The sequence below is a fragment of the Schistocerca piceifrons genome, chromosome 6, assembly GCF_021461385.2.
Source record: "Schistocerca piceifrons isolate TAMUIC-IGC-003096 chromosome 6, iqSchPice1.1, whole genome shotgun sequence".
Lineage (NCBI taxonomy): Eukaryota > Metazoa > Arthropoda > Insecta > Orthoptera > Acrididae > Schistocerca > Schistocerca piceifrons.
Genome location: NC_060143.1, coordinates 238,842,524 through 238,870,115, shown reverse-complemented (window position 1 = coordinate 238,870,115; position 27,592 = coordinate 238,842,524). Strand labels below are relative to the sequence as shown.

Sequence of the window (27,592 nt, the reverse complement as noted above, 5' to 3'; positions counted from 1 at the left end):
TAACTTGAATGTTTATTCCATGTGTGGTCAAACAATAATATCTGAAACACGAAGCTGTAGTCTGATATTCTTTGACGTACACGTAATGTCTACTTCTTTCGGTATTGCAATTTTATCTTTGAACTTTACTGCGCACTGTATACTACGCATCGATGGACTACTTTTTCCTGTTAAGATTAAGTGTGTGCATGCTACCCAAGCTTCGATAGTGTAAATCTACTACAGTGTGAAGTCTCTGACACAAAAGTGGTGATAATTAGTCACATTTTATAGTTTATGTTGCCGTATTTGGTAGAGATGTATTTTTGAGCGGTTGATGTACATTATATAAGCACGAGTATAACGTTGCTTCAAATCTTTTTATCTGCTTTCATGTTAGTGTCTGTTGCTTTTCTGTAGTAAATTGTAGATATGTTTTGCTAAAACCGGCTGGAGGTGGTGTAGCGAACGTTTTCAGTGTATCTTTTTCAAAATAGTACTCGGAACTAGCAGCGCGGGATTAGGCGAGCGGTCTCAGGCGCTGCAGTCATGGTCTGTGCGGTTGGTCCTGGTGGAGGTTCGAGTCCTCCCTCGGGCATGGATGTGGGTGTTTGTCCTTAGGATAATTTAGGTTAAGTAGTGTGTAAGCTTAGGGACTGGTGACCTTAGTAGTTAAGTCCCATAAGATTTCACACACACACACACACACACACACACACACTCGAAACTAGAAGTCTCTCTGAATAGCGTTCGCTTGATACAGGACATTCGTTAACAGTATAGTAGTGACAATTTTAATAGTGCATTTGGTGTCATATCAGAGCCGGCCACCCTTATTTAGACTGATTTAGCGGTGTGGCACTTCCGATGATTGATCTGGATCCGGCAACAAATGTTTCCCAGTAAATCTGGCGGAGCTGCACGTCGCGTAATTTCTCACGCGCCGCAAAGCGCTAAAAATGTGTGGGTCAGTTTGAGGCCACTGGAGGTGTGATGACGAGGCGAAAGGAGCAGTCCGAATACTTTACCTGAACTGTTGCAAACTGCACCTTTATCAGCGTAAAGGAACTTCATATACAACGGAGTTCCTCCTTGTCTCAGCCGCATTGCAAATTGCTCGATGCTGGAACTGGAATTCTCAGGAGGTACGACGAATTTGGTAATACTGACAGAAGTAACAAACACAGCCGTGCACTTTGCGTTTTAGTTTATTGTGGGACACCTGTGGAAGGGAATGGTTCAGAGTCCAAGTTGTACGAGAGCCGCCACGACCCCCTGGAATCCGGCGTTGAAGTCGAGCGCGACCTCGTTGTGCTGGTAGTCGGTGCGGTTGTCGTAGTAGGCGTCATAGGCATCCGGCCCACCAACCAGACCGCCATAGAGCACTTGCGGGTTGGGATCCGGCGTGCTGAACTGCGTCCAGTCGCACGTCGCCGGCGCGTCGGGGCACGACCTGTCGAAACAGAACAGCAGGAAACTGTACCTAGAGTACAGTAGGCGGTTTCGGAGACTTGGTCAGAGATGTACATTTAAGACACGTGTGGTGTTCGAACTGTAATATCTTCAGTACACACACCATCAGATTATTTGACTTGTCGCTCTAACGAAGTAGGCGAGTGTCAGCAATATGTCTCGTGGTCTCATCGTGGCGCGTTTATCTTCTGCCGTTAGGTCAGACGATAGGAATGCCACTTGCACACGTAGAGTAGCAGATTGGCGGTGACCAACTTTAAACAGAACTTGATTAAGTTTCACACACATTTATTAAAAATAGTAACAAGCATAAAAATTACTTAACTTGGATCTGGATGCTATTTACAATTGACAATCTAAAGTTCCTTTGGTATTGGTACGTTAATCTTATTCCCGCATATATCTCTGATACTTGAGAAAAGTGTCTATACATTTATCTTCATGGCTATGTACAGGAGTATGGTAATCTTATTAGGCGCAGACTGAAACTTGCCTATAGACTGGTACAGACAAATGTAAACTCACTAATCGGAGGTCTGTACACTCGTTATAATACCTCGCGCGTTCATGTATCACTGCGCGAGTGTGATCTGCGAAGAGAAAAGGTTCTACGTTAGCAGCAATCTCATTGGCTGCGTTACATATTAATACGTGGATCAGCAGAAGCAGAATTTGGTCCGTCTCTATGGTAGCGCCATCTCATAGTGCGGAGATGGATGAGCGCTGCGCCTGCGCTGTTGTGTTTATCGGAGTGCGCTCTACTGGGACGGTCGTGCACGCTCTGACTACGTGGAACTATGTGCACAACAACACGAAGCCCCAATATTTTAATGCAGTGCAACACATTTTCACCACTTTTTTTTGACTAAATGCCACAGAAAGGGACAGGAAAATGAGGGTGAGAAACATTACCCATTCACGCATCAAGATGCCTTGTAACTTGCCATGCGAACATACGAGGGTCACTCCAAAAGAAATGCACACTATTTTTGTAAAAATACAGTTTTCATTCTGCATGGGTGAAAGTTTTACAGTGTGTAGATACCTCCTTCCTGCTTGTTTTCAAACTTAGATCAACCTGTTCCCGTGTGTGGTGCCGTCACAGCAAGTCTTCAAGATGGCTGCTACACTTGACGTTCGTCAAAGCAACGTGCTGTCATAGAATTACTGTGCTGTGAAAACGAGACAGTGGGGAACATCCACAAGAGGTTGAAAAAGCTGTATGAAGATGCTGCTGTCGATCGCAGTACAGTTGGTTGGTGGGCAAGCAGGTTACGTGATGAAAGCGGGCACGGCAGTATTGAAGATTGTCCTCGCAGCGGCAGGCCTCGTACTGCATACACCCCAGACAATGTGCCTAGAGTTAACGGATTGGTGACTGCTGACAGACGCATCACAGTGAACGAATTGTCACGCTGCGTTGGGATAGGGGAGGGAAGCGTTTGCAGAATACAGAAAGTGTTGGCGTTAAAAAAGGTTTGTGCCAGGTGGGTTCCCAGGATGCTGACAGTGGCTCACAAAGAAACAAGAAAAACGGTATGCAGCGAACTTTTGGAACAGTACGAGAATGGTGGAGATGAATTTCTTGGAAGAATTGTGACAAGTGATGAAACATGGCTCCATCACTTTTCACCAGAGGCGACCAATGGAGTGGCATCATGCAAATTCACCCAAGGAAAAAAATTCAAAACCATACCTTCTGCTGGAAAAGTTATGGCTACGGTGTTTTTCGATTCCGAAGGACTCTTGCTTGTGGACATCATGCCAAGTGGAACCACCATGAATTCTGATGCAAATGTGACGACACTGGAGATACTTCAAGCTCTACTGAGTCGTGTTCGACTATATTGGCAAAAGCAGGATGTTTTACTGTAGCACGACAATGCACGGCCACATGTCAGTCAAAAAACCATGCAAGCGATCACTAAACTCGGATGGACAACATTGAAACACGCGCCTTACTGTTCTGACCTGGCTCCATGTGACTATCATCTCTTTGGGGAACAGAAAGACTTTCTTCGTGGAACAAGGTTTGAACATGATGACTCCCTTGTGCACGCTGCCAAACAGTGGCTCCAACAGGTTGGTCCAGAATTTTACCGTGCAGGTATTCAGGCGCTGGTTCCAAGATGGCGTAAGGCAGTTGAAAGGGATGGAAATTATGTGGAGAAATGAAAATATTGTTCCTGAAAGATGTATCTACACACTGTAAAACTTTCAAACATGTAGAATAAAAGATGGATTTAAACAAAATAGTGTGCATTTCTTTTGGAGTGACCCTTGTAAGTAGATCACTGGCTATGCATCTTTACATTTGCAACGGAAAACTGAAAGTGCTGGTAATGTGGCAGCAGTAAGGCGGCAAAGACTGAGCGCATCCCCTGCATTACCCGCCTTCCTACTTGCACACCACTATAGCTGGCCGACTACTCACGCGGCACGGTGGTGTGCCCTGAGCGGCGGGTTCTCGCCGAAGCCGACCAGATAGCTGCGACCGGTGTCCCCCAGGATGTAGCCGATCTGCTCCTTGGCCAGCGCCTGGTTCTCCTCCGTGTTGATGCCCAGTGCCGCTGCCTGCGAAGAACAAAAATGTTCAAATGTGTGTGAAAGCTTATAGGACTTAACTTCCAAGGTCGTCAGTCCCTAAGCTTACACACTACTTAACCTAAATTATCCTAAGGACAAACACACACACCCATGCCCGAGGGAGGACTCGAACCTCCACCGGGACCAGCCGCACAGTCCATGACCGCAGCGCCTGAGACCGCTCGGCTAATTCCGCGCGGCCTGCGAAGATGCAGAGGAGAATCGTCTCTGTGGTCAGTCCTGCATTAGTAATCTAATTCGTGTAGTTCTGTTTCCGTTACGCACACTTTGCAAACTTCTTTATGAGATGACGCATTTATTACATTAGGGAACATTACAAACTAATACATTTATTACTTAAAGAAATGCATCTAAGAGCAGCAATATCAGATAGATAGATATTCAGCGATCGCAGGCCCTGCAGACCACGCGCTGCTTCCACAAACTGCCTCCATTCCTTCCTGTTTTGTGCCCGGTTCCACCAGGGCTCTTCTATTCCCAGGGTTGCTAGGTCCTTCGCCAGGTCGTCCATCCAGCGCTGAGTTGGTCGTCCAATGCGGCGTGTGGTGTTTGGTTTCCCTGCTAGTGCCATCTTCGCCTGTCTTCCATCTGGCGTACGGGCTACATGGCCCACCCATTGTATTCTTTTGCTCTTTATCTTCAGTGGAATAGTTGGTTGTCGCATCAGAAGGTACATTTCCTCGATTTTTCTCCTCCTCCATTCTCCATTATCTAAAACTGGTCCCCATATCTTCCTCATTACTCTTCTTTCAAATATTAATAGTTTTTCCCTTTCTCGCTTAGTCACGCTCCATGTTTCTGAAACTGCTGGGCGGACCACTGTGCTGTAGATTTTCGTCTTAGTGTTCACTGAGATCGATTTAGAGCCAAGGGTCTCATTGAGGGTACGCATATATTTCGTTCCCACTGCTGTTCTTTCCTTGATGTCGATTGTTATGTTATTGTCCGTGGTAAACCACGATCCCAAGTATTTGAACTGGTCTGCTCTCTTGAACCTCTTGCCATCTATCTCAACAAATTCTATCTACTCTTGTCTTCTTCCCAATTGCGTCAACTCTGTTTTGTCATGATTCACTTTGGGCGTATTATAGCGAATTTCCATTCTTCTGGCAGTGTCTCCTTCTCCCATATCAGTCGATGGTTATTTCACTTGCAGGAAAGGAACTAATTTACATCACAACTTCTTCAACTCCCAAACATTTACCTAATTTTCACTATGGTTATTTTTTTAAATAATGTATTCCTAAAAAATTAATATCTTCGCATCATACGCTACGATTAAATGGAAGGGAATAATATGCCCTGTGTATCAATACTTATTTCATGGTGACTGTCCTACGTGTTACTTTACTTGAGTGAAATGGAATACTGACTGATTGAAAGCCTCTTACTTCCTTATTTGGAGTAAGCTGAGTAAACAACTAGAATTACGGAAGAGAAAATGAGCACAAAATATTACCTCTTTTATACAACTTTTTTTTCCATGAAAGAAAAGTTAAAGTGGTCTGACTTATTTGATTAATGAAGTAGGAAAGACCATAGCGCAACGAGTAATTTAATGAAAAAGGGATTAGAACATGTATTTACATGACTGCAACATTACGATGAGCACATTCCAGTCTCCTATTACGACCTGCAAGTACATTTGTTACCTTTGCAACAGAGGATGTAAAACGTCACTTTGTGTGGTCTAACACCTATTCACAATTAACATCAAGTACAATTATCAGTCTGAACATATTCAAGATCAGCAGGAATACTCGAACTTCTCTGCAACATACCTGCTGTAAAATGCATGCAAAGGATTTGAAAATACTTCTCCGGATAGCTTACCCGAAAAACGATTCTGCTGAAAGCAGAAAGGCTCTAGCTTCAACCAATTCATTTAACCTTGATCACATAGACAGTACATTTATAAATCTGAAAACGCTGCGAATGAAATATTACGTCAGGGAGTGCATACAAGCCACAATCACCGTAATCGTCTCTCGGTTGCAACGTGGAAAATGGTCATCGAATTGAAACATCAAAGTCATCGAAATAAGGCAGACAGAGTCCCCGTAATGAATCTGATACCAACGCTCCAGGAAACACAAGTATTCTCTGTCTGGCCGTTTACTCGAGTATGCTGCTGAAACTGCCATAGTGACACCGGCTTGGCCAGCTTCTGCTCCAAGGTATAGTGTACAGATGTACCTCTGCTGTGCAGCCAAAAACTGTAACATTCGTGACAGTCTAAAACCATGCATAGTGCATCTTTGCGCCTCGCCAGCAGCTAATACCTCGCAGTAAAGATGAATTATTGCAATGTGGTTTTTTAATGGACGTCTTTCAAGGTGAACGATTGCTAAGTTGCATTACTATGCTTCTCTCCCAGGTGGATCAGGCCAGTACGTGATACTAAGGACTCGTGGCATCCATTGAAACGTCATGCAGTGCCTTTTGCATGTCCACAACTTCACAGAATTGCTGGAAGCAATAGCATCAATGATGCGGTGTTTGGCCATCACTTATGCACATGCCCCAAGACTTGAGCCACCTCCCAGCAGGAGCTAGAGAGTGTCACATCAGCTCTCTTAGCAAAAGTTGATCATCTCTCTCTGTCGCTTCTCTAACATTCTCAAATATTGGCCCTGAGCTAGTTCTTCATTTTATTGGCCACTTTAGGTTCCTTGCTTCACTGAAAAAACATCGTAAAATCATTTGTTGATCCTTCATGACATCCCAAGCTAAAAGAAAACGTACTTGATGAAATTATTCGGCCTGAATGACTTCTAAAATAGTTTCCCGATGCCCGAGATTCCTAGAAGGTATCGTGCACTCTTATATTCACTGTGCATTTTTACTGCAGACGTAGTGACCAAGCAAACAGAGTCTTTTCTGCCTGTACAGTGGAATGGGTCTCGACTGGACTGTCGTTGTCTGTTTACATGAGTTATCTCCATATGTTTCCAGATCGCTCTTGTGCAGTCGCAAGACAATACACGGTATAGATCACGGTGTGCACCAATAAGAGAACAATAAATCTTCTAATGGCATTTGTTGCGGTTATTTATTTATTCAAATAATACAATGTGTCTGGATGGTATAGGTAAAAACTATAGGGGCAAGTCAGTGGTAATGAAACAATAACATAACCTTTAAAAGAAAGTCTGGAATCCAATGTTCACACCAACATGACGCATGCACAACTACAGTCATACCAGTGTCACAACGCTGTTAATGTCCAAGGCTTCGTTTATTTTGAAACACAGCACGCATTTGCAAAGCGATAAACTCTCGATGGATTTATCGTCCTTCTGGATGTTGAGGTGTTTCCGATCCACGTGGCCGAAGCGTAGCCTTCATCATATTGGCAGTGTGAGGGCAGGTGTTATCGCGCAACTGGATGATCCTGTCCAACAGCACTCCGACAGCCCGAAAGCAAACGGAACAGCCAACAGTGGTAGCATCCCACACCTTCCAGCCAAATAAATCCCAAATTCTTCACACAAGTTCCGGTAAGGTCGCGATGACCCCCTTCTTCGACTGCAGAGCCACTCTGTTTGGTTAGTTGCTCGAGCGAGGAATCAGAATCAATGTGCAACACTTATAAGACACTTTGCAGAAACTGCAACGCGCCATAAAATCAAAACGCCCACGAGTGGTGTCAGACGTATGATACCGTTGCGCAACAATGCCCACCTGCATATTGCTAATCAGACGAAGGCTGCGCTTCAGCGATTTGGTTGAGAAACACTGCACTATCCTTTTGTTCAATACACATCTTTCTTTGTGTGATTTGGCGCCCTGAAGAAAGACACTCGTGGACGTCGGTTCCAGTCGGACGAGTAAGTGCGAGAGTGGTTGCGGTTGTGGATCCTTTAATGGCCGGCCACTTTTTATAAAACTGGAATTGATCGTCTCGGCTCCCAGCGGGACAAATGTCTTAACACGCGCGGTGATTATTTTGAAAGGCGGATTTCGGTTTTCATTTGACTGCCCTTATATGTTTATCAGGATTATCTACTTGTTTCATTGTCCACCACTCACCGTCTTAGTTTTTACCTGCAATAGTGAAATTATCTTTATATTACAGGAAGCAGACATGCCTTGCTGATATTATTGCAAATAGGGACTACTGACTGTAGATTCACCAGCTGCAACATATTCGTGTATACGAAGAGTGATCCAATAGTGTCAAATGTTTTTTATGCCAGTCTTTGATCAGAATATCAGTTCTTTTGACGATGACTGGTTTCAGTCCGTAATGACCATCCTCAGATCTACAACATCCAATTATATACACCTAGTGAGCAGTGGGTCGTTCAACACAATACAGTAATACGTATCACAATATACCATATACAACTAGGGAAATGTACAGATAAAATACGGTAAAATGTCGCTATACAGTAGCGACATCTAGGTAGGATGTAGGGAGATTTCTGGCAGCTACTGTACTTCAGTAGCTAGTTGCAATAATGACTGTGTGGACGATGTGGTCTATTCTACACCTTATTTTAGATCTGTGTGACGATGCTGTGCTGATTAATGGTTCAAATGGCTCTGAGCACTATGGGACTTAACTTCTGAGGTCATTAATCCCCTAGAACTTACAACTACTTAATCCTAACTAACCTAAGGACATCACACACATCCATGCCCGAGGCAGGATTCGAACCAGCGACCGTAGCGGTCACGCGGTTCCAGACTGTAGCACCTAGAACCGCTCGGCCACCCCGGCCGGCGTGCTGATTATATTTATATATTTTGACGATGCCATTATGGCCTTATCACTTTAGGACATGGTGTAGAAAAGGTACGTTTTACCGTATATAATCTGTACATTTCCCTACCTGTCTATAGTATATTGTGATATGTATTGCTGTATTGTGTTGAAAGACACACGCTCACTTGGTGTATGTACTTGTATATTGTAGATCTGAGGATGATCATTACGGACTGAAACCGGTCATTGTCAGAAGAATTGATATTGTGATCAAAGACTAGACTAAAAACATTTGACTGACTGTAGAGTATAGTGCAGGAACTGTCTTCGCGGACTGTTGGCTCAGTCCTTCTTTTGTTGCCTAAAGACTTACAGTAGAGTTAAACAAGAACACACACCTTAGTTTATGTTAGTTCTGACATTAATGCCAAATGGAGAGAAAATAGAAGTGTACCAGTTTGCTAGTTCACTAACAGCTGCTCATGCAGATGACATTATCAACGGGTAACCAAAGAGAATGATAACGTATTGCTTAAGTATTCATGAATTCTTATCCCATGAAACGATAGTCATGTTAGTTCTGGACGAAGCTGTTCTACAGATTATTTCCAACAGACTTACCTTGAGACAGGTCAAAGCGACGTTGGCTGCTAGCCGGAGATTCCCCCAGTCGGAGAGGTAGAGCAGTCTCAGGGGAGTCCGCTGCTGCTGGTGCACCATGTACGTGCAGTGGTTAGTCAGCAGAGTGATGAACTGCTCGTCACCGGTTATGTCCGCCAGGAGCGCCTGCAGCCCAGGAAATTATGTTACCCACAAACCCATCGAAAAGCCTCCCAAATCTCCTGCTTCAATTTGACCGAAGAACATTAATCCTTCTGTTAACCCTTTCATTAACGATAAGCTCTTTTAAGTCTGTTGTGAAATTCTGATTCCCCTTCAGTTCTGTAAAATGTTTCTTAGAGTACCAAAACATTGTTCGACTTAGTGAAATCTTGAGACAATTATTATAATTCCTTTTTTAAGAAAAGAGTTATTCAGTCTTTCAACCCTGTCTTGATATTTTAGCCGTAAGATGATAATTTGCCATCCGTACTTGTTACTCGTATATACACAACTTGTTACGCAATTTGAGAATGGAGGTATGGTACTGTAATGAATGCTACTTGCAAATGTTCATTAGAGAAGAAACAGAGGAAATGGTCATCAAATACAGCTCAAGAGAACAACTTCCCAAAGCAGTCGAGGTCTAATTGTAAAGGGGCCTAATTGCAAAGGTGATTTTCAAGCATTTTGAGAGATCCCTTCGTGGACCCTCTCATAGAAATAAACTCAGTTTGAGTAGAAAATGTAATGACAAACATAAAAGTAAACTGAGCTAGAACAGAAAACGTACAGATAGCATTCGACTGTGCTGCATTACTTGTTACTTGTTGCAGCATGATAATCGTGATGCATGAAATAAAATCCGGTGTGCAGTAAATGTATGACTCAAGCACACAAGTACTCGTATGAATCTGAATACATCCAGTCCTCATCCATTACTTGAGTAAATTATCCGTTGGCTTATAATTGTAAAGGCACCCTGGAGATTGACATTATTATCGAGATTTTATGTATTGCAATCAGTAAAATAAATTAATGTTTTATTCATTGGTTTGCTATTATTCCAAACAACTAAAGTAGAATCCCGTATTTATAATGAGAATCAAAATCAGAGAATTAATTATCAGAGAAAGAGAGAATGATAAATAAGGTAGAATCATTAGAAGGAGAAACCTTTTATGTACCCTCCACATGACCAGGAATCTTTCTACCTGTTCCATTAACAAAAATATTTTCACAAAACGAACCTTCCTCATAACAGGGCCTTTCAAATATGTACAGGAACCACTCAAGGTTTTCTACTGTTACTGAAATATTATCCCAAATCTATTTTTTTTTTCAACACTATCACCAATGACAATTTCGTCAAGTGAACTACTTTATTATCTGCGAATATTTCTAGGAATAGGCCCGCCTCCAGACGACGGCACACTATCTTGTCTAATTTCACATGATTCTCAGGGAATAGAGCTGCATATTTGCAAGAATTTCATGTTATATCTTACGGTACCAGTACATGATGCATTACGGGGGAAATATTGTCGTAAGGCATTACTGTGATGAATATTTACTGCATTTATAGAGGCTGGACAAAAATATGGAAACATCGACGAAAATGCCTGCTTCAACTTGAATGCAGATGCTGGCCAAACCTGAGGTTACCCTGTCGTATTTGACCAGGTACGGCAGCCGTGCAGTCTCCTCAGTACATTGTAAGTATCAGTTGTGGTCAGAATAGTGTCCTGTTCAGTCGTGATTGTATTATGCCGGAGGTAAGTGAATTCTAACGTGGGCAAATTATTGGTGTTCGTATGGTGCGTACTTTCGTAAAGAAGGTAGTCGAAGTGTTTTGTGTTTCAAGAGGCACCGTATCGCAGATCAAACCGCATACAGGAAGCGTGTCAACATCCTCGGCTACGTTACAACTCGGACGAAAATATGCGTTGAGTGACCGTGGCGCACGTTTGCTAAAGACGATTGTGACGAAAAATAAGATGACGACATAACTTCACAGTAGAACTGAATGCCACTCTTGCAGAAATTTTCAGCACCAAGAGAGCTCCATAAGCTTGAAATTGCAGGAAAACGGTGGTGCCGAAGCCATAAAACCTGTACTGTGGACCAATGGAAAGAAGTCATTTGGCGACGTGAGTCTTGTTTCGTACTGTTCCCAACTTCTGGTCCAGGTCATGTCTCAAGAGTGAAACACGACTGGGATTCTGCGATGATTTGAGCAGCCATATCTTGACATTCCATGGGTCTCATGGTTATTCTGCAAGACTGCATTACTGTCGAGGATAATTTGGCTGTTTTGGCTGTACCTCCCATGGTACAATGTTTGTTTCCTAATGATAGTGCTATGCTCCGACGACCGGGCCGCTGTTCACACAGATCACTTGGTCCGGGACTGGTTTTGTGAGCGCCAGGATGAAATGTCACGCCTCCCCTGGCCACCAGTCACCAGACCGCAGTGTTACTGAGTCTTTGTCATCTACTTTGGAGAGAAAGTTGCGTAATCGCTACCTCCACAGTTACTTTAAATTGCCACTATTTTGCAGAAAGAATAGTATAAGATCCCCTTGAAAACCATAAAGAACCTGTATTTACCCATTCCGAGACGATTGGAATATGTCTCAAATGCCAGGTTTTCCCACAAGATATTACGCGTGGGAATGTGTTATGTTTGTGATGTTTCCATATTTTTGCTCCCCCCATTATGTACCGTATCTGACATTCCGTTCAATTGGAGATGGTTAACACCAGGTTTTCATGTAAGGTAATCCGATATAGCATTATCTTGAATATTAGCTTTACAATGTTCTTTAAAAAGATGGATTTTTATCCTCAGTATCATTAGTTTTAATATGACAATATGTTTTCCATGTACAGGTTAGCATCAGTAGGACGAATAAATGAGCTATGCATGTTCTTATTGAATGTTCACTGTAGGGGACTGAGGGGTTCTTTTATAGTGCTTTTAGGTGACAGAAGAGGTGAGTTAAGTATCCCGAAATCGTTTGCTTGTGAGTTAGTAAATTTTCAATAAACACAACTGTATGCTCGGGCAAACTGAATAAACAGAATGGTACGACATTTAGTGTATTCCATAAACATTGGGCAATACTCGATTTTCCCCTTTTATATATTGTCACCGGTCAACTCTGCTGATGGATATCTTAAAGACGGGATGTTATCAAATTGAGACATTTCTTCCATTTAGTAAAAACAACTACTGTATTTTACCTTCATCTTGAATGGCTTCCTAGCAGATCTTAGGATGCCTATTGGATGCTGCGACATTTCTAAGATATAACTTCGGTTTACTGTTCCAAATGGTTCAAAAAAAATGGTTCAAATGGCTCTGAGCACTATGGGACTCAACTGCTGTGGTCATAAGTCCCCTAGAACTTAGAACTACTTAAACCTAACTAACCTAAGGACATCACACACATCCATGCCCGAGGCAGGATTCGAACCTGCGACCGTAGCGGTCGTGCGGTTCCAGACTGTAGCGCCTTTAACCGCTCGTCCACTTCGGCCGGCTGTTCCAAATGGTTCAAATGGCTCTAAGCACTATGGGACTTAACATCAGAGGTCATCAGTCCCCTAGACTTAGAACTACTTAAACCTAAGGACATCACACACATCCATGTCCGAGGCAGGATTCGAAACTGCGACCGTAGCATCAGCGCGGTTCCGAGCTGAAGCGCCTAGAACTGCTCGGTCACAGGGCCGACTACTGTTCCATGTTCGATCGCATCAGTCTTTCACAAACTTACCTTCACGGCATACATTAACCTACATCTTGCACTGATACTGGAAGAGATTGGCACACACGGCAAAGTAATGATTCAGTTACCGATCTGAGACCCCGATAACAGCTACGTATCTGAGACCATTCATATAAGATTGCCTCTTCGCTCTGAAACTTTGTTTTCTTTTCATGTCGTCATATAAGCTATATCTTTTATCCTTAAATTCCCAGAGAGCGCAGAGGAGAAGACTAACATCAAAGAGTTTTGTTATCTGTTCCAGGTGTTCTCTGTTAAAAATACAAAAAGCCTTGCATTAATGGTCTCTTTAAATTTCGCAGTACACTCGGGAGGTGTTCCTTACATACCTGAATTGGTCTTGACGCTGCTTTTCAGAGCGCGCTCAAAAGTATGGCTCCAATGTAACCTCTTATTATTTCATTACGTTACGGAAGAAAACGTCTTCCTTAAAGAAGATATAAGGTGAATGTTTCTCTCTCCTTTCTCTTTTCTTCTCTCACTTAACTGTAGTCCCCACTTTAAAGATATTTTGTTCCAATATATATCTCTGTATAACTGTTCCTCACAATTTCGTCGATTATCGCTTCCCTATTCTGTGTAATACGTCTTCTTTTGATGAGTTCTTCGTTTTACTTTCTGTCTGTTATTGCTACGTTTCCAGTTCTTCATTAGCATTCACCGTTTTTTATAAGTGCTGCAGATGTACAGTTTCGAAACGTCCACTCAGTTCAGCACAACGCTGAGACATCAGTTCGCCTTACAATGGCGATAAAAATTTCCATGTATGGTAATTTCTTGAATGAGCAAGCTTTTTCCCCGTCCCAGTCGTTCAACTTAAATCATTGTTACAGACATTGATTTCCTTGGAAAGGAAAACTGAATGCACTTTTCTTCCAAACCAACATTCACCTTCGATTTTCTTTTCAAATTGAATTCATCGATTCATTGCCTCTGCATTACGAGTAAGTTCAGAGGTTTTGGACGTTTCGTTTCTCGATTTTCCAACTACAGAGTTTTAATGTAGTAATAACTGTCTTAACAGAAGAACACTCGAGATTGCATTACTTTTTTTATTTTTAATTTCGATAAACGCTTTCGGTTTATATGACCATCTTCAGACCGAAGGCTCTGATGAGTGAGGAACCGATACTCACAACAGTTCCGTGTTCCAACTCCTCACGTCACCTGAGCCTCTGCTCTGAAAACGGTGATATAGACCGAAACGGTTTACCGAAATTAAAAATAAATAATTTATTGAGATTTGGACTTTTTTGTTAAATCTGTAATTTACAATCGCTCAGGTTTCTAAATAACTTCAAAATTTACAGTGATAACTGTCTAGAAGTTTTACCGATTTTCATTGAACTTTTTGTACATTTTTGTGACAGAAATCACTAGGAACTTTATGTCTTCCGCCGTTAGAGTATGTTCCTCGGGTGTCGATGCTTCTTTAAAGTCCAACAATGATCCATATTGCTGTCAAAAGTAATGGTGACTCAGGAGATTGCCGTCTGCCACGTACAAATGCTTTATAGGGAACAGTAGGTGCGTCTTACATGTGATCAGAAGTAGGTCATGCCACAAATCTCATCCGACAGTAAAAAGAACTCTGGCAACTATTAAAAATTAAGAATTCATGGTTATCAATCATTTCTAGAAGAAAGGAAAATTTGGTAAAGGTGCACAGCGAAAATGGACACATGAGAAAGTACACGATAGCAAAAGCACTAACGTTCTGACAAACACAGGTCCGCAAATGAGCTATTTCTAGGCATATTTGCTGGAACATCGTTAACAGCCACCTCTGAGGACGAAACATGTATTTGAAATATAACTCTTCGATTAAGTCCGCATCTAATGGTGATAAAACTGAATCCAATGTCTACCTTAATAAGGAATGCCTTATTAACTGATGACTAAACATGGTACAGTCAAGGGGGTTGGCGGAAGAAAGTGTTAACCCACAAGAGCGAATTTTGAGTACATTCGTGTTATATGTTTGTATAAATTCAAAGAAAAGTACATATATACAATAAGACAAAACAACTTGTATAGGAAACAGTGCCATTGGCACTCGTTATAATGAACTAGCCTCCTCGGAACTTTTCTTCAAGAAGTCGTCCTCCTGAATACGAGTCCAGGGTGCTAACCGCTGCGCGACGTCGCTCGGATCGGGCCTTGGGAACGAATCTTGCGTGGAAATCGGTATTCAGGGAAAATATCGGTGTGGAACTTAGAATTTTCTTTATAAATATTTGTTATTAAGGTCCACTTTTGGCATAGTAAATTCTAGGAGGAACCTAAGGGCCATCAGGGCTTCATTGTAATATTATAACTACGCAGTAAACCAGTTAATTCGGTACACAAATGAATATTGTTAAATTATCGTCGATGCAAGAAGGGCTAAGAAGTTTTACGATGCATTTAAGTTTTGATGGCTGTATGCCACTCTCGCCATTCAGCGATAGGATATACTTGGAGCCTGCTCTTATATGGTACTTGGTCTAACCACACTCTCGAATTTCGTTAACTTTTTAGATGAATCATTTCAGATTATTTAATTTTAACTGTTTTACAGTATCCACTAATGAATAAACAGCTATCTGTACATCCACCTATAATCACAGGTTGCCTGCTTCCTTCTCCTAACGAATCCAGTCAGCTACGAGAACTTCTTGTGCACAACATGAACGCCAGTTTCTCAGGAAACAGGTGGAAGGAAATCCTACGCCCGGTTCGTTCAGATAGGGCAGGAATGTGTTATCTTAAGTAGCGCAGTCTCGGTTAGGAAGAGACAACTAGTTACACTATACGTCATTTTTATCAGTTGCTACAGACTCGTGGCCAAACTGAGAAACTCGCACTGAGGTTTGCTAGCGTGAGGGACCTTGCAAGAAACACATCTATTTTAAGATATCTGCAGAGGAAGAAATCGTATACACAAAGATCACGGAATCTCACAGTCCATGGAATGTCATCGTTACATAAAATGACGTGCCTGCAAACAACTAGCGAACGGCTGCCATCAATTGTCTAGTATTATGGGACATGGCTTCGTCCTGTTGAAACAGCACATTTTTCATGTTCTCGACGTAAAGAATGTTCCAAGCATATCAGTATACCGAGCGGATGTTAGGATGTTATATCGCTGCAATGCCACACCTGCGTTTAAAGAAATAAGGGCAAAAGACACTATGACATGATACAGCGCACCATACTTTATCCTTGATGGTATGTAAAGGACATTCGAGAAACTCACAAGGATTTTTCTCCACACAGTGACGAAAATTGTGATTGTTAACACATCCGTTTAGATCGAAGTTGGCTTCGTCTGACATCTGTATTATGTTAAAGACGCTGGTGTCCTAAATTCTCTATGACACAATGTCGTGGATTTAATTGCTGCGCGATGTGTATCTTACAGTGGCCGAACTTCAGTTCGTGTGGTATTATTTGTACGCTTTGTCGCCCACTCTCTGGTGTGCAGATGCATATTGCCGAACGAAGCGATGAAGGCTCCTTTCGATGGAAACTCTAGCAGCTGCAAAGTTCTCTGGTGAACGTACCGTTCGAACGCCACCTTGCGGTTCCTTTTCAATCCTGGAACAGTTCCCTCAAACGATCCTGTTGGCAGAACATCCGCAAGTGAGCATTATAGCATAGTTTGAAAATACCGCTTCAGTTGTAAATTATTTTATTTTCACACGACCGGTTTCAATCTGTTATAAGCCCATCCTCAGGTGTCGTATCTGTGCTGTGGTCCCCGACCGCCGCGTGTACAACGCGCGGTGCGCTGCCTATGAACGCAGAACAGGGGGGCCACAGCACAGCTACGACACCTGAGAATGCGCTTATAACAGTCCGCAACCGGTCGTGTGAAAATAAAGTAATTTACAACCGAAGCGGTATTTTCAACCTCTCCTATAATGCTCAGCTGCGGATGTGCTGCCAACAGGATTGTTTCAGGTAACTGTTCCAGTGGTGGTGGTAGTGGTGGTGGTGGTGGTTAGTGTTTAACGTCCCGTCGACAACGAGGCCATTAGAGACGGAGCGCAAGCTCGGATTAGGGAAGGATTGGGAAGGAAATCGGCCGTGCCCTTTCAAAGTAACCATCATGGCATTTGCCTAAAACGATTTAGGGAAATCACGGAAAACCTAAATCAGGATGGCCGGAGACGGGATTGAACCGTCGCCCTCCCGAACTGATCCAGGATTGAAAAGGAACCTCAAGGTTCATCGATTGGATGACATACAGCTATGACGTCCTAGCTGTTAATGCTGTGTAAATACTATTTACGCCGCAGTCACACTGCCATCCTGCTTGTGGAACGCTCACACAGCGATAGCACGTTCCGCAACACACCGACGCTGCATGATTATTAAATGGCGTAGGGTTCACAATAACCATCCTTTGCTTCGTAACAATGTCGGGTCTATACTGTTGACAACAGTAACGTTCAGAATTTCCCATTTCCCTTCGCCACGCTGTATATTTGTGTTAACTAGAACAAAATTTCATACTGAAGTCCGTGGCACAATTTTCTCCCCACCCTTGCTTACTAGAACGTTTTTGCTTCTGTTATTTCATACTTTCACGCATATCAATTTTCGTTGTTAATTATGATAGCCTCTATACGAGGAAACATTACACACAGAATGTAATGGGCATAAATGCAGATTTTTTATGTGCTACCTTAATATGCACACAGGCAACGGCCATGCCGCAGTGGATACACCGGTTCCCGTGAGATCACCGAAACTAAGCGCTGTCGGGCGTGGTCGGCACTTGGATGGGTGACCATCCTGGCCGCCTTGCGCTGCTGCTATTTTTCGGGGTGCACTCAGCCTCGTGATGCCAATTGAGGAACTACTCCACCGAATAGTGGCGGCTTCGGTCAAGAATACCATCATAACGACCAGGAGAGCGGTGTGCTGGCTCCACGCCCCACCTATCCGCATCCTCCACTGAGGATGACACGGCGGTTCGATGGTCCCGATAGGCCACTCGTGGCCTGCAGACGAAATGTTTTTAATATGAACACAGGTCAGTCGGTTGGCTTGTTTTTTCTCTGCATCGAACAGCCTTTCCATAAACTCATCACATATTTAGTACCCGAAGTTTTCTGCATGGTCATAACTGCTCCACAAATTCGAGTACACTTCTCAGTATAGGCTAACCGCTTGACATCCACGTGTCCACACTCCAACGCCTGACTTCCTGTCCAGGGGAAATAAGCATCAACAGCTTGCTCTTGCCGTATGTACGAGGGCTATTCGGAAAGTAAGGTCCGATAGGTCGGGAAATGGAAACCACGGTAAAAATCTAAAATGTTTTATTTGCAACAGTTAGATACACCTTGCAGCTACTTATCTCCATAGTCGCCGATCCGACTTAGACGTGTATCGTAGCGTTGTACCAACTTTCCAATACCCTCGCTATAGAAGGCAGCCGCCAGTGCTTTCCGCCACTTCTCTACGCTGGCCTACGGCTCGTTGTCTTGTGCCAAAATGTTGTCTTCATAGCCAGCGGTTCATGTGAGCAGAGATGAAACTCAGAGGAAGACAATTACGGGCTGTATTGTGGGTAGTCAAACATTTCCAATTGACAACGATGCAGGAGCATCTTCATTGCCCCTGCAGAATGCGGCGGAGAATGGTCTTGAAGAAGAAACAGCACGACAGTTATGTAATGTTAGCTGCATAGCTTCAGGCGAAATTTCTCACCAGGCCTTCGTACTTGGCGGCAGACACTATTTTCTAGACATCTTTACGCACTCACTGCGAGCTCAGAAATGGGAAGAGCGACGTGATGGTTACTGGGGCTATACTAGAGACACTACCCAACACATCTGTGCAAAGCTTTATCGGATTGTCATAGTCGTTTCCATTTCGCGACCGATCGGACCTTACTTTCCGAATAGCCCTCGTACTTGGAGGTACTGTACAACCTAAAGCATACGATTTGTAATAGCTGTAATCATTAATCTGCAAATGACGCTTAAACTGATGTAACGCTTTTCAGTACACCGTCCTCAGTCCCCAACAGAAATATCTGCTCTTACACCTGATTCGCACAGAATACAATAAAGAGATCTGCAATAGCTTGGCACAGGCGAGAAAATATTCCTCAACTGGTATCAGGTACTGATGCGGAAACGAGGATGAAGTTCATGAAACTGAGCAATTGGTCGTCCGCAGCTCGTGGTCGTGCGGTAGCGTTCTCGCTTCCCACACACGGGTTTACGGGTTCGATTCCCGGCGGTGTCAGGGATTTTCGCTGCTTCGTGAAGACTGGGTGTTGTGTGATGTCCTTCGGTTAGTTAGGTTTAAGTAGTTCTAAGTTCTAGGGGACTCATGACCATAGATGTTAAGTCCCATAGTGCTCAGAGCCATTTGAACCTTTTTTTTTTTTTTTTTTTTTTTTTTTGAGCAATTGGAGCATTGTGTTAAAGTGGAATGAGGACAATCTGAAAACAGGAATTATCGAAGAATGTTAAGAATTAACAGATAAGGTACTACACGGAGAAATACTGAAAAGTAGAGGTGAGGAGAGAAGCATACGGAAGATTCTTACCAGTAGAAGGGACAAATGATAGGATCTAGAATGAAATTTTCACTCTACAGCGGAGTGTGCGCTGATATGAAACTTCCTGGCAGATATCCTTTCTTCGAGGAGTGCTAGTTCTGCAAGGTTCGCAGGAGAGCTTCTGTGAAGTTTGGAAGGTAGGAGACGAGGTACTGGCGGAATTAAAGTTGTGAGGAGGGGGCGTGAGTCGTGCTTGGGTAGCTCAGTTGGTAGAGCGCTTGCCCGCGAAAGGCAAAGGTCCCGAGTTCGAGTCTCGGCCCGGCACATAGGTTTAATCTGCCAGGAAGTTTCAAATGATAGGATAGTTGTTATTGCACCCAAGAAGGGTTTGAAGGAGCTGGAAGGGGCAGCAGAGGAGAAAGAGTAGTAGTATCAAACAAAGACCATAGCACGTTAAACTAATGATAAAGGTTTTTTGATTATAGTAGGCACGTGGGAAGAAAAATTTTGGTACAACAGAAAAAAAATAGAGCTCAAAATTGAACCTGCCACATATACACGTTTAAATAAGGTATAACGACTACACGTTGAAAGACTACGTACTGTTCTCATTTGTGCCTGAGATGAAAAACAGTCATCTGAAATTGTCCTGTTGGTTGTAAGAGATTAGCATTTAGGAATTCTCTAACATTACCACAATGCCCATCGTCTTCTGGTCGTAGCTGAGGTTGCTGGAGATGTATTGCAACTGGAACTCTTCGAAGAGCTCTAGGGCCCTTTGCAGGTACGATTCGTCCCCAGTTGCTTTGTACACCCAAACGTAGCCCCACACCAGCTCATCTGTGTAGCCGGACGACCTGAAATGAGCACAACGGCTATAATGTAGCGCTTATGGTTTGGGAGAATCGATCCACTCAGTTTCCAGATAGCATAGTACCGGTGAGATAATGAGAAGTTAATAACGAACACACCATGGTATACACTTTAACCTTTGTGCCACTTGTCTTCAAGACCAGCAAGACCACAGCCAACTATCGACCACAGAATTGCTGTCACGCACTGCCTAGCTTCATCAGAAAATATGTGATATTGTCTTTAATACACCGAATTCTTATTCATAGGAGCACAAATTCCAGTCATATCATTCACACGTTAGCCCTGGTTTATTTTAATTACTTGTGGCGATTGCTAATGCGGATTTTTCAATTAGGCCCAACCTTTTTAACACTGAGTTCGTACTTCTGGAAGTTAAATAAAATCCCTTTGGAGCTCTTCAAAACATGAAGCAGTCATGAGGAGTTTTCTGAAAATAATCTACCCTCCTCTGTCGTGTTACGTAATGGTTATATATGCCATTTTGAATGGAAGGAAGCACGTAAGTTACAGAACAAGTAAGTTATATCTGTTCCATTCAGCCGATTGTACACATGCTAGTTGTGGCCATAGTAATACGTCAAAATCAAACTCAAAAAATTTTATCTTAGAAAAAGCCAAGAAATGTCGTCGATGAAGACTTATATCGAAAAGTTTCCAGCCTGAGCTTCGTGAACAGATCTATAACCGTATGTCAAATCTATCTGATACTATATCCATGAAATTTATTGTGTAAGATTTTCTAACAGTCTTACAAGAGCTACGTATGCATGTATTTAACAGGGGACCTAGAAACGACGGAAACACTTCGTCCCGCCGTAGCCCTCAGTGATCCACAGCCCCACAAACAGGCCACAGCAGTCCACCCACCCCACCGCCGCCCCACACTGAACCCAGGGCTACTGTGCGATTCGGCCCCCAGTGGAACCTCCCCCCACCCCAACCCCCCCACCCCCGCCCCTGGGAACGTCTCATACCAGACGTGTGTAACCCCAGATGATTGTGTGGTACAATAATTATGGTGTACGTCTACGTGTAAACTTTGTTTGCGCAGCAGTTGTGGACACTGTTTAACTGAGGCAGAATAAGGGCAACCAGCCCGCATACGCCGAGGTAGATGGAAAACCGCCTTAAAAACCATCCACAGGCTGGCCGACACGGGACCTCGACACTAATTCGCGAGTGGATTCGTGCCGGGGAGCGGCAGGCCTTCCCGCTCAGGAAGCAGAGGGTTAGATCGCGCGGCTAACCAGGCGGGTAAAAGAGCTACTTACCAACACTTTTTGTTCACTTTATCTTTACCCACATGGCTATACATATTCCACACACTCGTCGTTCGCATCTCGGATTGTTTCTGCTGGTTATGTTGCTCTGCTATTACTACAGCTCGTTGGTCACTAATCACCTACAGGAATTGCCAGTCTATATGTATGTTTCACTGATAACACAACTTTGGTTGAACCATATTTTACAAAATGCATAACACTGTGCTGTCTGTGAAAACGTTATTTATTCTGCAATCGATTTCCATTTTAAACCATCATCAGTGGTAAAAAAATTATCGCAGATGTGTCACATGTCATACGTGATTTGACGTATGTTCCCACTATAAATGACGGCCTGAACGTTGTGATCGCACTGATTCTCGAATGGGTTTATATCAGTGGAATTTGGAGGCCAGGAGAGTACGGTAAACTTCACCTGGTGCTCTCTGAAACACGGACGTACAGTGCAAACTGTGTGGCGTGTTGCATTGTCCTGTTGACAGGTGCCATGGTGCTGAGGAAAATCAGACTGAATGGAGGGGTGAACGTGGCCCCAAGGATAGGTAAATACTCTTGTTGATCCATTTTGCCTTTCAGAATGACGAGATCACGCAGGAAGTGCGACTAAAACAGTCCCCAGACCATAAGGCTCCCTCCTGGCTGGACCCTTCCGACGATTGTTGCAGTGTATTTTCTTTCAGACGTTTCAAGCAGATGGAGCACAAAACGTGATTCATCTGATAAGGCTACCTGCCGCCTCTCGGGACGCCCAGCTGCGGGATTGACGTGCAAATTCAAGCCTTCGTCGCCAATGAATAGCAGTCAGCGCAGCCGCATAGACCAGGCGCCTGCTTCAGAAACCCACGCGGAGCAACGTTGCCGAACAGGGACTGAGGTGACATTGTTGGTAGCCTCTTGGTTCATCTGAGTGATCGTTGTTCATCAGTTGCACGTCTGTTCCCCCGTACACGTCTCCGCAGCCGTCGTTCACACCGGCCATCCCTCGCCCGTGCTGCACCAAACTTCCCTCGGTGGCTGTTTTGGATAAGACCATTTAGCAATCACGGAATACTTTAACCACAGAGACTCGTGAACAGTTTACAAAATTTAACCGTTTCGGATACGCTTCCAACCTTGGCCCGAAAGCCAATGATCATGCCCTTTCCAGTGTCAGCTAAATCGACCCGTTTCAGTATTACGACAATGACTGCACTGTTTTCCGTGTCCCCTGGACACACTTTATGTACCCTGCATCGTTAGTGCTGACACATGCCGTATTTGAGCGTTTGTTGCTATTTAACTTCGAAGACAATCGCTGGTCACATTAATATGCAGGGAATTTGGCTTTCGACAATCGTATTTGAACACTGTTTGCACGATAGAACATGATGTTATGAACCTTGTAAAATTGATATACGTTCGGCGGCAATTATTGGTATTCGACATCGTCAGGCTAGTTGCCCATCGGAACCGCCTTTCTTATCATTCAGCGTTGGTCTGGATCCCACGATATGAGAGTACGGACTCGCTTGAACCAGGCGGTTCACTCTCAACGCAATGCAGGGTCTCAACAGCGTTCGTTCCACTGTGCAGGATCGTAAAGGCGTGTAGCGCACGGGGTTTGTTCACAGCAAGAGAAGTGTCTACAAGAACAGTACGACGAGGTCTGGAGCTTACACAGTGTCAGCACGGTGACCATTGTTGCGTTTCTCTTGGCTCGTCACCAGGAGGAGACGCGGTGACGGTGGTGCGTTCAAAGACAGCAACAGACACAGAAGGGCCATCACGCCGTCTTACGGAACGAGTTTTGAGAACATCATCATGGTGAAAATATCATTGGGTGGAGGCTCCGAGGAGAACGATGCCAGATTGTATTGGTCGTCGACATACTGGTCCACCGTCAGACAGTAATGAGGTACCTTTGCGTACACAGCACGATAAACTTGGGTTCCGCTTCGGACAGTAACCACCATTTTATGATGCCTTAATGACGGTTGCTTCGGGGTTGTACTGGTGTTATCTTCCAACAAGATGACGCAAAACCTTATGTTTCCCATGTTGTTCTGAGGTACCTCAATACACTGAGCGTCCGCCTGTTCCCATGGCGAAGCACGTTCACCAGATTTCTCACTTACTGGAAACATATGCTCATGCGCTGCTGAACGACAAGCACGCCACCTGTTATCGGGCACTACTGTTGAACTTCGGCCTAGAGTTGGAGCATCACGGAGTTGCGTACCGGTATCTGTTACGGTGACAGGGATGTAATCTTTCACCCCTACTGTTCAACCTATACATCGAAAAAGATATGGCGGAATGAAACGGAGGTTCAGTGGTGAGATTAATATTGAAGACGACAAGACGAAAGGTTCGATGATGACATTGCTACCCTCAGTGAAAGTGAAGAAGAATTACAAGATATGTTGAAGAGAATAACATTCTAATGAGCGCTGAATCTGGACTGAAAGTAAATCTAAGAAAGCTGAAAGTTATGAGAAGTAGCAGAAATGAGAACAATGAGAAACTTATCATGATTGGTGATCACGAAGTAGTTAAAGTTAAGGAATTCTGCTACCGAGGCATCAAAATAGCATATGATGGATGGAGCAAGGAGGACAAAAATGGCTCTAAGCACTGTGGGACTTAACAGCTGAGGTCATAAGTCACTTAAATTTAGAACTACCTAAACCTAACTAACCTAAGGACATCACACACATCCATTCCCGAGGCAGGATTCGAACCTGCGACCGTAGCAGCCGCGCGGTTCCGGAATGAAGCGTCTAGAACCGCTCGGACACGGCAAGGAGGACATAAAAAGCAGATACACAGAGCTAAGAAGGGCATTCTTAGGCAAAAGAAGTCTATTAGTATTAAACATAGGTCTTAATTGGAGGATAAATGTTTGACATTGTACGTTAGGAGCAGAGTACTTTATGGTAGCGAAACGTTGTCTGTATGAAAACCGGAAGAGAAGAGAGCCGAAGCCTTCGAGATGTGATGTTCCAGAAAAATGTTGAAAATTAGGTAGACTGGTTAGGTAAGGAACGAGGAGGTTAACCGCACAATCGGCGAGGAAAAGAACACATAGAAAAGGGGACAGGATGATAGAACATGTGTTAACACGTAAGGGAATAGCGTCTATGGCACTAGAGGGAACTGTAGGTGGTAAAAACTGTAGTGGAAGACAGAGATTGGAATGCATCCGGAAACTAACTGAGGACGTAAATTGCAATTTCTCCTTTGAGATGAAAAGGTTCGCACAGGAGGAAAAGAAAAAAAATCTCTTATTGGAGTGCGGCTGAACTGGAGTCATTGTTTCTGCAGCATCGGCAGTTCTGCATGTTCCACTTGTGTTTTGTTGACACACAACGTCTGTTAAACTCCAATACCCGATCTATGCGCATTCCCCAAAAGGCAGTACGATTTCCCTTATGTAAGTAGGGAAACGGTACCACAACTATACCCTTACCAAAATGTTATAGGGATTCCCTCAATCATCGATGATAACGTTCCTTGCGAAGACATGTCTTCTCTCTCATGACTTCCAGCGGGCTATGGTACTGACCGCACACTGTCCATAGGGACAAATTCTGTCCAATTGAGGCGTTAGATCGTCAAATTCTCGAGCTGGTTGGAAGGCCCTGCCCACAAAACTCCAAATGTTTTCAATTGGAGACAAATCCGGCGACCTTCCTGGCCAGGGGATGGCAGTAGAAGCACGAAGACCAGCATCAGAAGCTCTCGCTGAGTGTGGAGGGCTATTATCTTGCAGAAAATGAAGACCAAGGTGTCTTACCATCAAGGGCAACAAAACAGGGCGAAGATATCTTCAACGTACTGCTGTGCTGTAAGGGTGCTCCGGATGACAACCAAAGGCGTCCTTCTATGAAACGAATTGGTATCCCAAACCATCACTCACGGCTGTCGGGCCTTATGGGTTGATACCTCATTGCTGTCTGGGGTATCTGCAGACTCCTCTTATGCCTGGATTCTCACTGACTGGCACAGAATTGTCTTCATTGATGAGTCCCACTTTGAATTAGGTCCCAGAAGTCAGTGAAGACGTGTCTATAGATGCATGAATAGCAGTGGGATACCAAACTTACTGTCGCTGCCGTACTGCCTGAGAAACTGAAGTGATGATCTGGAGTGACAATTCTTTTCACAGTAGGACACCTTTAGTCATCATCCGCGGCACCTTTACAGAACAGCGGTATGTTAACGAAATGCAAAGCCCCGTTTTGTTCCCCTTCATGGTAAACCATCCTAGGCTTACGTTTGAGCAAGGTAATGCCCGCTTACACACGGTGATAGATTCTACTGTTTGTCTTTGTGCTTGCCCAACACTACCTTGGTCAGCAAGGACGCCGGAGCGGGATTTTGGCGATCTAACGCCTCAATTGGACAGCATTTGACACGATGTTCCCCAGGATGAAATCTAACGACTCTCTCAAACAATGCCAAGGCTAATAACTACTTATACAATGGCGAGAGATGGAGCCACGAATTATTGATTTGCTCAGTCTGTGACACTCTTTCTCTTGAATAAATCATCCAATTTTTCTGAAATTGTAATGGTTTGTTTGCGGGTAGATGTGAATGATATTTACCAGTTATCGTCTCAACCGTATAATTCCTTGGTGATGCGTGTTTTTTCTTACTGTGTATGTGACATTCAAGTCCGTGGGCAAGATATGGGTAAAAGAATTGTTATTTCATAACAAATATCAAAAACAATTACCTCAATCTTTTACTGAACATTTTGAAAGATCTGTGCAACAGAAATAAGTCAGTGCCAGTGACTCAGCGCACGCTCAGAGAATAAAAAGGAACGTTGAAATTATATTGTTTTAATGTTACAGGACGAAGCGTGTAGTGCACTTGGTTTCAGTCGAAGAAAATTATCGGGGAACCGATGTTTTCCCATCAACTCTTTAAAAAAACGTTCTAACGATATGACAACGGAGTTTGGTGCAGCTAACGATACAATTTAAAGATTTGCGATTTGCTGCAGAAATGGACTGTATATGCAGCCGCCCAACCCGTCCTCCTCCTTCCCCCCTCCCCCCTTTCACACAGCGGTGAGCGATCTCGGTGTCTTTCTGACCACTTCCCTCACTGCCCCCAAGGAAGTAACGCCTTATCTTGCGACCAGGTTCTCCTATTACGATGTTCACGTTGGGAATTGTAAGTACAAATCCACTACTCAGCCTTTATGGCACATATTGCCTAATCTCTGCAACTTCATGGATTCGGCGGTGAGTAGCTACTACAGAAGACTATTTACTGGATAAATTTCAACATGGTGGCTGTTTGCATCCTGTTCAGCTTCATGAACAGTCATTATCACTCACGCAGGTCAAGGTGATTGCAAATTCCTTATGTTCCTGTCCAAAATTCCTATTTTTAAATTATAACGTAAGCAAATTGGTAGCTACTTGCAGGTTGAGCCGTTGACGTCCAGTGATACAGCAAATATTACACGAGTTAATGATGCCGAGGAAGAAAGTACTGGTAGGACTCACGTGTAAAACTCAGCCATATCTGGGATGGAGTCGGTACAGAGCGCCCTGTAGGTGTCGGCGAAGTTGAGCAGCTCGATGGCGGCGTTGAGCAGAGTGGCTGAGTACTCGTCGTCCACCGACTGGAACACGATGGAAGCCGACGCCAGCGCCGCGGCCGCCTCCCCGGCGGCGTCCGTCCCTGCAGCAACCCGCCGACTGTGCTCCACGTTACAGGAAGACTACATCCACAGTGAACGTGAGGCTAGACGGGAGTTATT

The 27,592-nt window shown here is 43.9% G+C and overlaps 1 protein-coding gene and 1 non-coding gene across 2 annotated transcripts in view; one reads left to right on the top strand and one right to left on the bottom strand.

Moving 5' to 3' along the window:
• Positions 1–1,169: 1,169 nt before the first annotated feature.
• The window catches only part of LOC124803117 (endoglucanase A-like), a 44,611-nt gene continuing 18,188 nt past the window's right edge, over positions 1,170–27,592 (bottom strand). Inside the window, exons 4-8 of the mRNA XM_047264281.1 lie at positions 27,336–27,513; positions 20,367–20,529; positions 9,392–9,556; positions 3,887–4,026; positions 1,170–1,432 (exon numbers count right to left, since the gene is read on the bottom strand). Of these exons, the coding sequence (XP_047120237.1) occupies positions 1,219–1,432; positions 3,887–4,026; positions 9,392–9,556; positions 20,367–20,529; positions 27,336–27,513 (860 nt within the window). The 3' untranslated portion in view covers positions 1,170–1,218. The remainder of the gene's footprint in view (positions 1,433–3,886; positions 4,027–9,391; positions 9,557–20,366; positions 20,530–27,335; positions 27,514–27,592) is intronic.
• On the top strand, positions 19,923–19,997 carry Trnas-cga. Its single transcript has one exon. It is a non-coding gene; the product is annotated as a tRNA-Ser (tRNA).